The sequence below is a fragment of the Sus scrofa genome, chromosome 2 (genome assembly GCF_000003025.6).
Source record: "Sus scrofa isolate TJ Tabasco breed Duroc chromosome 2, Sscrofa11.1, whole genome shotgun sequence".
NCBI classification, from domain to species: domain Eukaryota; kingdom Metazoa; phylum Chordata; class Mammalia; order Artiodactyla; family Suidae; genus Sus; species Sus scrofa.
The window spans coordinates 42,862,369-42,875,743 of record NC_010444.4 but is presented as its reverse complement, the minus strand read 5'-3'; the positions used below and the strand labels follow the sequence as shown (position 1 = coordinate 42,875,743).

Below are 13,375 nucleotides of genomic sequence, written 5' to 3'. Positions count from 1 at the left end.
TTTTGAGTAGGAGTTACCTTATGTGAATTAAAAATGGTTATGTCAGTACATCCCTTCAGAATTTAAAAGATATTTCCCTGTGCTATATCAAGTGTCACACAGTATATCAATTTTTATTTCCCATCTCTCAAGTCTGGTATGCATACTGTTTAACTTCTTAAATTCTAAGTATAGACATAATTCACAAAAGCTGGGCAAATGCTTGACTTACCGGAGATGGCATACATAAGATTTATATGAACAACTTTATTTTAAACAAGAAAGACTTTCGCATTTTGTGCTGCTATATCACTAACTTCATCTGTTTTTTTTTTTTTAAGCTGTAAAATAAATTGGAAAGGTTCATTTACTATCCCTCTAACTTCACAAGCACTACTGATCTAATAGAAAAGCCCATTTTAGTGTGAAAAGTAAGAATCTGACACTGTTTTCCAGAATAAAATTCCATGCTCCCTTCTAGAAATTCTCCAGGCAGCTCTGTGTAGTTCTTGGCCAACCATTTCTGAGTACATGATAAACCTTACTCTCTTCTTACTGACAATTGAAATAGCTCTCGTTTGGCAGCCAGAGAAAATGTTTACCCTTTCTTTTCCTCTAGATGATCCTCGTGTTAATAATTGATTGTAGTACATCCACACTGATTATCCTATATTCACAGCTCTAATTTGTGGGTTCTAAATATGCATACTATGTAGATACAAACATGCTTATACATGCATACACAAAAAAATATGTACATGTGTGTTTCTCTATTAGGGACTCCAAAATTATTCCTAAAGCTCATACATAAGAACAACAAAAACGACAGTGATAGATAAAATGCACTGAATACTTCTTGGGCTTTTTTTTTTTTTTTTTTTTTTTAAATATGATGCCCTCTAATCCCACATCTAATAAGTCATTGTCATTATACATCTTTTAGGAATCAGGAAATGCAGGCTCAGAGATATTAAGTAACTTGTATCACAGCTAGTAAGTACCAAAACATGTCACAGAGCTAATAAGTAATAGAGCTGAAATTTAATCTTGATTTATTTGTCCCTAATACCTGTGCTGGTTCTACAAAAATTTTAAATTACATATACTCTCAGGCAATGCATTTTATTCTTTTTACATTCTATTTATATGTGCAAATCTAGCTTAAGAGTGCATTCTGATTCATATATTCCTCATACATGTCGGGATATAGTCAATTTCACAGAAGAAATTTAAACACATTAAAAAAAAATGTTGAAGTCCTGGGTCAAAATTCATTCTGTTTAGGTAGATAGTAGAAGTCAAATAGCATTTGAGTATTTCTTTTCTAAAAAAATTTGTCTTGGAGTTCCCGTCGTGGCGCAGTGGTTAACGAATCCAACTAGGAATCATGAGGTTGCGGGTTCGGTCCCTGCCTTGCTCAGTGGGTTAACGATCCAGCGTTGCCGTGGGCTGTGGTGTAGGTTGCAGACGCGGCTCCGATCCTGCGTTGCTGTGGCTCTGGCGTAGGCCAGGGGCTACAGCTCCGATTTGACCCCTAGCCTGGGAACCTCCATATGCCGCGGGAGCGGCCCAAAGAAATAGCAAAAAGACCAAAAAAAAAAAAAAAAAAAAAAAAATTTGTCTTATTATGAAAGACTATGCTTAATTTTTATTTTAAATACCTTCTCACAAAGGCACAAATCTTCTAACATAACATGTTTCTGTCTTGCCTGTATATTCATATATAAATAAAAATCAAATTTAGTCAGAAAGCTAAGTTTATTGAAATTGTTTAAATCATGATTCATTACAAGCTTTCTAGCTATTAAGTAAAATAGCTGTGACTAAAGTCAAAAGTATATTTCAACTGCTCAAAGATTATTTGTTATGCCCCAACCCTCAGTCTATCTATAGATAGATAGATGAGAGGTAAACAGATAAAGAGTCCAAACAATTTAGAGTTCACTTTTAATCATTTAACCTGCATTGCACTGTGTATGTGTGTATATATATAAAGGTTTCTCAATCCTGACTGCCTGCTAGAATTATCCAGAGAGCTTTAACAGTTCCCATCTGGGAGTGTACCCCAGACTAATTAAATTGGAACCTCTGGAGTGGGACCCAGGCATTAGCATTTTTAAAAAGCTTCCAAGTGATTACAAGGTACAACCAAGGTTGAGAACCACTGGCATCAAACGCTGTCACTCGCTGCTCACTTTTGTCAGCTGGAGAAGGTAGTTATAAAAACGGTTATTAACATTAAAGGTGACTGACCTTCAATATAGAGACATATCACTTTTAAGCCCCAGAAAATAATAAAATAAACTATCTAAGTTTATGTGTAAATACCAAAAGAGTCACTCAGCCATGAATATATTTCATACCACGTTACAAAAAGATTCCAGTTATGTTCTTTTCATCTCTTACCTTGCAGGGATGCACCCACAGTTGTAATGCTCCTGAAATACAAACTGATTCTAATGACCAATCTTCAATTTTTTTTTCCATTTAAGGATAAAGAGAATATAATGAGAATTTAGATGTTAGGTATTATTATCCACACTTTACAAAATGGGAGACTAAACTATCCTAAGATTTATTCAAATTATGAAAAGTACAAAGTGAGATACAACCTGGAGTGCTGGAAACAGTACTAGAGTAGAAGTCAAAGAAGGTTGGTTTCCACTCTTGCCTCTGACAACATGCAGCTTTTTAAGCTTGGACAAATCTGTGGTCTATGCCTCAGTTTCCTTGTATAAAGTAAAGGATTGGGACTAGAGAATGAGTTCCAAAGAAATTTCATAGGAAAACAAACATGGCAACTTACATATATTTTGGGACTTTTTATTTAGCCAAATATAACTACTGGAAAAGAAAGCACACACCACCTGTTTTCACCTTTTTCTTCATAAAAAGCACATGCCACCTGTTTTCACCTTTTTCTTCATAAAAAGAAAGGGCATTTTAATTCCAAAGAAAGTAGGAAAAAACATAAACTGGGGTTATTTTTAAGTAAAACTTAATGATAAAATCACTATATTGTACAATAGGAATAGCTCTCCATCCTCCCCTCCCCAGTCAATAAGTAAGAATCAGGAGGGCCTCTAGATGATGTTTCCAAGTTCTGTGAAGGAAGAAGAAGGAGGGGGAACATTTACCATCTCTCAGTGAAGTGCTCTTTCAAGAGTTTCTTAATATTCCACCACTAAAGAGCTACCTTTAGGGAGTTCCCATCATGGCACAGTGGTTAACAAATCCAACTAGGAACCATGAGGTTGCGGGTTCGATCCCTGGCCTTGCTCAGTGGGTTAAGGATCCGGAGTTGCCGTGAGCTGTGGTGTAAGTTGCAGATGTGGCTTGGATCCTGTTTTACTGTGGCTCTGGTGTAGGCCAGTGGCTACAGCTCCGATTAGACCCCTAGCCTGGGAACCTCCATATGCCAAGGGAGCGGCTCAAGAAAAGGCAAAAAGACAAAAAAAAAAAAAAACTACCTTTAGGAGTTTTGCCACATCCAAATACTTGATTATTACTTAAGGTTTTTATATAAATTTCAATGGACTTTTTTTTTTTTGGCTTAAATACATTTATTCTAAAGGTTAACTTTATATCACTGCCTCAAATAGAAAACCAAAAGAAAATCACTTGTCATAAATACAAGATATTTAGACGATGATGAAAATAAAAGTTCTATTTTATTTAAATTCTAAGCTAAACACTATTGCCTCCAAAGGCAAAAGACTAAATGCTCTCTCTCTCCTACAAAGAGAGATTAGCCCATCCTAGAAAGGTGTTAAAGACTAACACTAAACTGAGCCCTCAGGGTAATCATAGAGATCAAAGGAAAAACAGAAAAGAGCTGCTTTTTCCCTGGGGGATGGATTCAATGTTATGTAATGTCACACAACCTGGCACCACCTGGATCATCTTCCCAGAAGAAGAAGTAATGCACTCTCCCACTTCCATTAATCCCAGAAAGAAGCAGAGACTTCGGCTTCCCTGAATTTTCAGTATCACTGATGTGAAAGGGAGCTGGGGAGTAAAGTCTGAGAGATAAAAGCACAAGCAGATAAGATAGAGAAGGGAGAGTCACCTAGAGAGGGTTGGGGAAATTGAAGGATAGTGCCTGAAAAGCATTGCCATCTACCTTCAGGTTCTGGTGTGCTGAATGAGATCTTTGCCTTAAGGCCACATTTAGAAAATAGATAGCAAGCTGATTAATAACTCCACATAGCAACTCACTTGGGATCTGGTTAAGTTTTCTCTCATTTTATTTCTAGATCCACTCCAGCTTGAACAGTCTAGCAAGACTAACTCACGCAGAATTTAAATCCACAATAAGAATTTATATTTTTAGTTATTAAGATCCTTACTATTCATGAATTACAGCAGCTTTACCTATTCTTTATAATTCAGAAATTTCATTATTAAAATGTTAGAAGCAGGCTCTAGAGCATCTATCATTACTTTAAAAGTTAATTAGATTACATAAAAGAAATAATTAGATTTGCATTTTTATCTTGGTTTTAAACTTCCAAAGAAGATCACAACAGCCTGCCCATGGGCAATTAAAAACAGCATACAGCAGAGAAATAGAGAGAAGAGAGAAGGTCTGTTTTTCCTGGCTAATTCATGATTGAAGATAGAATTACAAAATATTTTAAGGGTTTGTTGAAGCTGGGGGCTAATCCTAGACTTCTAAACTTTGTTTATAACCCTCATTTCACTGCAAGAGAGTATCAAATACATGTACAGTGCCAAAAGAAGTATCAAATTACTTTCAATGCGTTTATTTGGTCCTGTTCAGAGGCTGTTGGAAAGACTCATTACCTGATCAATAACACACAGAAAAGGACTATTTGCTAGAGCCAAAACAGGAGCAGTATAATTGCTTTTTGTTTATCAATGCTAAATACAATTAACAAAGAGATACTACATATACAGCATAATACTAAGGAACTATGTAAGACTGGAAAGCTCTTGACTGTCTGCTGGCTGCTCCAGCCAGTTCCAAAAGACAATAAATGCAGGGTCCAGCTCTTAAAATTAGAGGTCAATTAGATACTTAATGATGAAGCATAACTTCAAATATATATCTATTATTATTATCCTAGCAAAAAAATTAATTAACCAGGTCATGCAGGCCACGAAGGCTAATGTACAAAGTAATTATTTCTGATCTTTAGACAACAGCTTCACATAAAAAGGTAGTCCTTATTCTGCTCAGCAGATACCTGAAATGTCTGTAGTTAATCATATTGAAGGAAACAAAAGGCAAGGTTTATCTCCTTAAAAGGGGAGAGTACATCTCAAATTATTCTGTTGAATGGTTTAGGGACAATCAACTCCCTGCTTATAATATTAATATCTCTACTGGTTACCAGACAGTAAGAAAGGAGATCATATATTTAATGGAACTCTACCACATGACAAACACACAGAGACAAAATATACACAGGGCACAAAGGAATATATTCTAATCAAAACAGAAAACACTGTATATGAAAAATACTCATATACTCTTTTTTTTTCCATACACTCTTAAGAACAGAGTGAAGCCACAAACACTTGGATTTGCAAATAAGCAGCATGTACTAGTGTGTTTAAAAGAGAAAGTTTTCAGATAAGAGACAGTATCTGGAAAGCAGTAGCAATGGCATTTAGTTGGGGCCTTCCACAGAATGAGTTCGCCATCTATTTCATGTATTAAATGATGAGGGAAGGACAATGAATATTGTATATTAATCACATAGATTAATAATCATAAAGATTAACAAATAAGAATTTCAAGTTTCACAATTTTACCCAAAAAGGTGTGTGTGTATAGGAATTAACTAAATCATTGACTCTGGCCCAGGAAGCCAAATGCCCAAATAAAATCCCAACCAACTGGTCCCTTCTTGAAAGAACATTGTTGTTTGGTCAGGATGTGAGAGGCGTACACTGCCTATATAGCACACAACACAGCCACTTGAATAACTCTGAAACTGGGGTCTAAAGAAACATGAATCTCTAGATCACACCATTCATGCCTGAAAAAGTACATTTTTCTCAGAGGTATTTTAATAAACTGAATTCTCTTGCAAAGATTAAGTTCTAGCAACAAAATGCCATCATTAAATATGTTCCTATTGATATACTATCAAGACCAAAGAATGAGGTATGTCATGTCCATGAAGAATATCTTCTCTAGATTCAAAGACCATGACATGGCCAAACCAGGTTTGGTGAATAAATATATGGATGGATCAAGAAATCAAGATTTTATATGGGCTGTGGGTTTATCATAAATGCCTTTTATTATATTAAGGTATTTTCCCTCTTCCCACTTGGTAAGTTTTTATCATGAATGGTTGTTGGAAGAAATATTTTCTGGTTTGCTTAGATGAGACATTTAATAAGCTGATTAAAATACTGTAAATATGCATTGATATGCCCAACATATTCAAAATGAATTTTGTTTACTAGTCAACATAACATAAACAAAATGCTTCAAAAGAACTGTAGTGCAATGGGGGGGAGGAGGATGAAATTACTGAAGCAGTTAATCTGTCCTTTGGAATTATAGCATCGGGGTCAACATTCCCAACTTCAAGGATGCATAGTCTATGATCTATTAGTTCTGCTTTCCACAGACTTGATTAAAAACTGCTATTTCTGTCATGGAAATATCAAAAATGTCTAATTTTTTCTGGGTTCCATATCACAGGAATTACTTAAAGTGTGACAAATTAGCGGAATCACCATTTTCCCCAAAGCACAAATAGAGGGATGTGAACTCACTAGGCAAACAGCCTCCTAAAAGATCTGTAAATATTAAAGAATTTTAATAATTATTTAAAGTTATTAACCTGATTTTTCTTAATTGACTCATCAAAAGTATGAAAGCATTACTTCACAAAATCATTTGTCTTAACTGTTTCAACATGGCTTAAAGACCATGCATGGTCTTAAAACCATCCCTTTAGGAGTTCCCATAGTGGCTCAGTGGTTAACAAACCCAACTAGTATTCATGAGGACAAGGGTTCGATCCCTGACCTCACTGAGTGGGTTAAGGATCCGGTGTTGCCATGAGCTGTGGTGTAGGCTGAAGATGCATCTCGGATCTCCTTGCATTTCTGTGGCTGTGGAGTAGGCTGGCAGTTACAGCTCCAATTGGACCCATTGCCTGGGAACCTCCATGTGCTGCTGGTATGCGCCCCCCCCCCCAAAAAAAAGAGACGAAAAAAATATCCTTTTAAAATTTTAGGGAGTTTCCATTGTGGCGCAGTGGTTAACGAATCTGACTAGGAACCACGAGAAATTGCAGGTTCGATCCCTGGCCTTGCTCAGTGGGTTAAGGATCTGGCGTTGCCGTGAGCTGTGGTGTAGGTCGCAGACGCGGCTCAGATCCTGTGTTGCTGTGACTCTGGCATAGGTCAGCGTCTACAGCTCCGATTAGACCCCCGGCCTGAGAACCTCCACATGCCGCGAGAGCAGCCCCAGAAAAGGGAAAAAATTTAAAAAATGAAAAAAATAAAATTTTAGAATTTATGAAGGCAAAATTACATTAAAGTTATATTCAAGGAAATAAAAATGTAAGTGAAATAATTTTAACTATATATACAGTGTAAGTTTTGAATGATTACAAATAAAATAAGAATTGGGACTTTTACAATACTATCATAATCATGCCCTTTCCTTTCTCTCTAATGAAAAATCCTGCTTTTCAATGTGTGCAAACATTGTTTCATTTGTTTCCATTATAATAGACCCAGATATGTTTGTGCATGGTCGTTATAAGAGGTTAGACACTCTTCCCTTTCTATTACAGCTTGCAAATTCCAAAACAACAGTACTGACTCAGAAGTCAGCATTCTGAACCAGAAGTAAAGAATAATCTTGAATGTAACCACCTAATATTTAGGACCTAAGGCCAATTGCCATGGCTTGATCTTCCTGACCACGTTGGTGAAGAGGTTCCAGGACGACACGAGATTTTAAAGAAGGAAAAAGGTCAAACTTAGTTGGATATCAAATTGTCACCGTATTCATCTGTCTTCAGGAAAGAAGTTAGGTTTCATATTTATTTTACTCTTTATTCTGTTTTGTTTTCAAAAGGTATAATGTTTCTTTCTTGATAGAAAAATATTTGCAGCATCTCCATTAAATCTCATATTTTGTTCAAATTAAAATTAGCCCAATAATAGTCTCTCTTCTAAATTTGATCATGTCTATGGCTGGTCAAAAAAACCTATCTGAAAATACAGTTAACCCATCCCCTTCCAAAAAACACCAAAAAAGCCTGAATATCAAACACATGCTTCATTAAGTGTCAGAGATGAATATGTTTTGTGTAAGGAGTAAGTGTTTTTCAGTACTTGAAAAATTCTTCGAATGGTCTCATACTGATAAGATAAATACTGACATGATATGCAGTAAAGCAGTGGCTTAGGACAGAATGAACTGTAAATACAGGTTATTACTTCCCCTTATTTTTTTAAATATGAATTCTTGTTACAAAGAATCCCATATTTCTAAAATTAATGTAACTGACATTTTGAATCTATGATTTCATAATTTATATGGCTTATATCAAGGCCTGATTAGCTTCAATTTTTAAAAAATTAAACAATGAGAAATATCTACAAAATTTAAAAGCAACTGCATTTCTATTAGACCATTTGGAAAACTAATTTTCCTGTCTTCTCAAATTGAACAATTCTGATGAATAACATTTTAAGATCATGTTCTATAATTTCTTAAAAAGATATCAATTTTATATAGTCAAGCTATAAGGAGTTCTCTGATGGCCTAGCAGGTTAAGGATCTGGCATTGTCACTGTTGTAGCTCAGGTCACTGCTGCATCTGGCTTTGATCTCTGGCCCAGGAATATCTGTAAGCCACGGGCACAGCCAAAAAAAAGTTACAACTATAAAATTGTATGTAATCAAATAAAATGCTTTGAACTGATTTTGTTGCTATTCATCTGCTCCTCAGTACCATAAGCAAATACCAACTAAAACAGCCAGTTAATACAAACAACTTTGGACAAAGTGAAATATATTCAAAATAAATAAAGAAGGAATAAAGGGGTGGTAAAAACATTAATAATAAGTAACTGATATGGGAACATCTCAGGGAACTTCTTCCATTCCTGCTTTACAAATAGTAGAAACAGAAAGAATTAAATGATCAGGTTATTTAACACCTACTGAGTTCTTAGAGAGGAATCTGGAGAAAAATGTAGGAAGCCACAGGCTAAAAATCTTGACCTTAGCAGTAGGAGACCCACTGAAAACTCTAATAAGGGCAGAACAAGGGAACACCTGGATAGTTATTTAATTAAAGATCTCAGCATGAGTCAGAAGAGAGATATCAGGATGAGAAATTATTCCAAGATTTAATTGTAAAAGCTGACTGTCAAAAATGCCAGAGACATACCATCTCCTATATGTTTGGATTCTTTATTTTGAAACATATAGACTTGACTATGGAATATAGAATCAAAACTAATTAAAACAATAACAACAAACACTGGTTAAAACCGCCTAGTAAAGACAGCTGGACAAAATGCCAAATTAGATACAAGCACTTCTTCAGACACCAAATCAATATTTTAAATGCAGTAAATACTACCTGGAACACTAAGTGTGATTACAAAATGAAGTAAAGATCTTAAGTTAAAATCACTGGCTTTCATCAGCGAGGTGAAGTAAGCTGTGACTTTATGCAAAGGATTTCTTTTTAAATACAGGAAAGTGAAATACTAATCTCCAGGAAAGGACTAAAAGACTTTAGAATATACTTCCCTAACTAGGCTAAATAATAGATTCCAATCATTAGAAAATATTCACAGCAACCAAAAGAAACCCAGAGCCTGTGATGGATACATATAACTCTGGGATCAGTATCTCTGAGGATTAATTACCAGACAACCAGTTCCTTATTCTAAGGCTTTCTAGAGGTCACACATTTATGTTCCTATTTAAAAATGGAGACCATGTCCCTTACCTAACTCAAATAGCTATTAATCTAATTAACCACCAAATTTCTAAAGGGATGACAGAAATCAGGATTCTTTCTCACACCACTGTAATTATGATCTATATATTGTGTTACTCTCCATACACACACACACACACAAATGGAAAAGAAAAAGGAGTTTCCAAATTGTGTTATAATTATTCAAGAACAAATTTTTCTTCTCTTTCTAGACTATGCGCTGCTGCTTTTTTTGGTCTTTTGTCTTTTTAGGGCCACACCTGCGGCATATGAAGGTTCCCAGCTCCAATTGGAGCTATTGCTGCCAGCCACAGCCACAGCAACACCAGATCCCCAACCCATTGAGTGAGGCCAGGGATCGAACCTACAACCTCATGGTTCCTCGTCGGATTCATTTCTGCTGTGCCACGATGGGAACTCCCTAGACTATATGCTTCTGGAAGACAGACAATTATTTACTAAACTTTATATTCCCCTCAGCACCCAGCAGAAATGAAGCTAATATCTGTTAAAGGACAAATTTATTATTTTTTACCAACCTTTTCCTAGGTCATAAGATCCTTCTCATCATTGGCCCAATCAGATAGTCCTAACAAGCAAATACGCTTCTACCCATGATAGCATTAGATGGTAAATACAACTAGCATGTGGATGCTATCTTGGAAATCATTAGGTTTCCACCAGGTTGTGTTAGACAAATGGGAGAAAGAAAAAAAAAGATTTATTCTGCTTACACCATCACATCAGAAAAGAATGCTTAGACCACCACCAGTCGATATTTCCTACATCCACTTATACAATTGTATACAACATCCTTGAATCACAGCCCTATTGGTGATGTTTATAAGAGAAGGGTGCATTTGCAGTATTTTAAATTCCATTTTCAAGGAGGAAAGTATCCAAGTATAATCAGACGAGAGTAATAAAATACACTGACCTGGATCTGTTGCTGCAGGAGATTAATTTTGTGCTGCTGTTGCAGAAGTTGCTGCTGTTGTCTTGCAATCTATCAGAAATAAAGTTTCATTAAATTAAAATGAAATGCTTGCACCTTTGCCATTATCTTAGGTATCTCTCCTGGTGTTACAAGCATACATTACTGCACATCTCTGTGAAAGAGTTCCTATAAAGTAAGAGAGGCAGAAGCAAAAAGTTGGAGAAAAGGAAATATTTCAACAGGTACCATTTCTCTGCTTATCCCTAAATCTTTACCTGTATATGAAAACTACTCCCTTATATCTGTGGGCAGTTCATCTGTATCTGTGCTGGTCATTTGGAAAGAATGGGGATTTCAAAATCTGATCCTGAGAGAATAAAAACAGGAAAACTCTGGCTACATTTTTCTAAGGAGCTTAATTTGGGTTTAGAAAGTAAAGTCTGTAAGCAAAGATAGGAAAGAACTTTCTGTTACTTATAATATGGTCTACTTTGGCGAAAACTTTTCTGATGTAAAGATTTTCAAAAACTGATAACCCTTAAATATTATCAAGGGAGCTTTCAAAAAACACTGCAAAAGTAAAAAACTGAAACTTTTTTTTTGTTGATGTACTGTATAATGTACAAAGCAGTTTTAAAAACAAGCAAAATTTAATATTTATTCAGTTATCTCTTTGAGGGTGATGTGTTAGTTTTACAGCACATGACCCACATACAAGTTCTGTATTCCCTTGCTTTACCAACAATCAAATTCAACGTCTTAACACGTCATCTGGTCTATAAAAAGAAATGTTAACTACTTAATGCAAGCCCTACTGAATACTGAATCTGTCCCTCTGGAGAGCAAGCAACTTCTTTAGGATAATGGTGTTTACCATAAAACAGGAGTTAGGTGTCAGGCTACTTATTACCTCAAAAGCTGAGCTGCTGGAGCCTGAAGCCCAGGGGCATGCCCCTTAGTGACAACACAGTGCCAACTTAGGAAGCCAGAGGAAAGAGTGGCCAGAGAGCACTTAGAGGGACTTGGTTTAATGGTGCCCTATAGGCAAGAGTTGTATTGTTTACTTCTTATTTCTTCTATTTCCAAAAGTCTCTATTCTAGAAAGGGTAATGCTGGAAGTGGAAATGAGTGTGAATCAGCTCTGTATTTCCTGAGTCCACTGATATTTTAGCCTAGAGTAGAGGGAAACATCCAAATCACATTTCTTTCAGCAGAAGATGACAAAATAGCAGTCTTCCCCCAAATGCTGCTTTATGGTTTCTGGTGATGACTGGTTCATACTGGAAGTTATGATAAAGCTGCCTCTAACATAGGCTACAGTTTGAGAAATGGGACCACTCCTCCCTAAAGCTTTAGAAGCAAAATGGAAACAGTATTTAATCAGGTTAGAAAGGCCCACTCTGCTTGTCACCATTCAAATCAGAAATGGACAACTCACTCTGCAACTCTAGGTATATAGGATGAATCTCTGAATATTTATTTCCTCTTAGCAATCCAGTGAAACACCACTAGGCATCTAATATTGATGGTCCCTCCTAAATGATAAAGTGCTGCATAGAAATGCATCCAAAACACCACAGTGCAATTACTATCATCCACTCTAGACGTATGGGTTTGACACAGTGAAGTATGGTACATAAGCACCATGTGGCTCAAATTCTGAATTTTATTTGCCAATCGGTTGAGCTACATGCTCGCTTCATTGAGCATGACAACCTAGTTTTAAGTGTCATTTAATTTTCATTTTGAAATATAATTACAAAGTGTTCACTGTAAGATATCACTCGTCTGCAAATGTGTCAAGATTAATTTGTGCTAGCTTATTCACAAGTGTCAATAGTTAATTACTGTGTCATCTCTGGATGGCTAAATGACATTCTAACTTCTGATTTTTTACAGTGTTCCTTTATGTTATTTTCCATTAGGGGCTGAGTCCATATTCCTACATGTGGGCAAATATTCAAGCATATAAAATACCAGACGTCACAACTCATTAAAATCAACAGAGCATATATTGCTCTATATACCCCTATAAAATACATTTAACTGAAAAGATAATTCCAGTAATAATGTCAGATTCCTAAAAACTACACATTAATTTGGGTCTGTCTGATCTAAAGCATCAAGGACTACTCATTGTTGTTAGATTAGTGTACTCCTACAAGACAGGAAAAACATTTGGGAAAGTGATTTATTTATTAAAAGATATATACTTAAACTTTGCTATTTTTTTCTTCTTTCTCACTTCTAAATTAAGAAAGTCAAATTCTTCCAGGAGCTATGTGTTAATTTGTTTTCAATGATTTACCTATGCTGTAAATAAAGTGACCATACTATTTATCGTCCAAACCAAAACAACCTTTGCAAGTAGAAGAGGGGAGTATTCATAATTGCCCTGGAAAACATTCACCAGAGTTATTCCGGAAAAACTGAGACATATGGTCACCCTAGCTTGGACCAGTGAGCTGAAAAACTCAAAAGTTTTCCTAGACTAGGA

At 35.8% G+C, this 13,375-nt stretch overlaps 1 protein-coding gene across 50 annotated transcripts in view; it reads right to left on the bottom strand.

The window, feature by feature from the left end:
• Window positions 1–13,375, bottom strand: part of SOX6 (SRY-box 6) — a 621,434-nt gene that overhangs the window by 193,081 nt on the left and 414,978 nt on the right. For all 50 annotated transcript variants that reach the window (XM_021085342.1, XM_021085322.1, XM_021085335.1 and 47 more), the window contains one exon: window positions 10,879–10,947. In XM_021085342.1, the coding sequence (XP_020941001.1) occupies window positions 10,879–10,947 (69 nt within the window). The remainder of the gene's footprint in view (window positions 1–10,878; window positions 10,948–13,375) is intronic.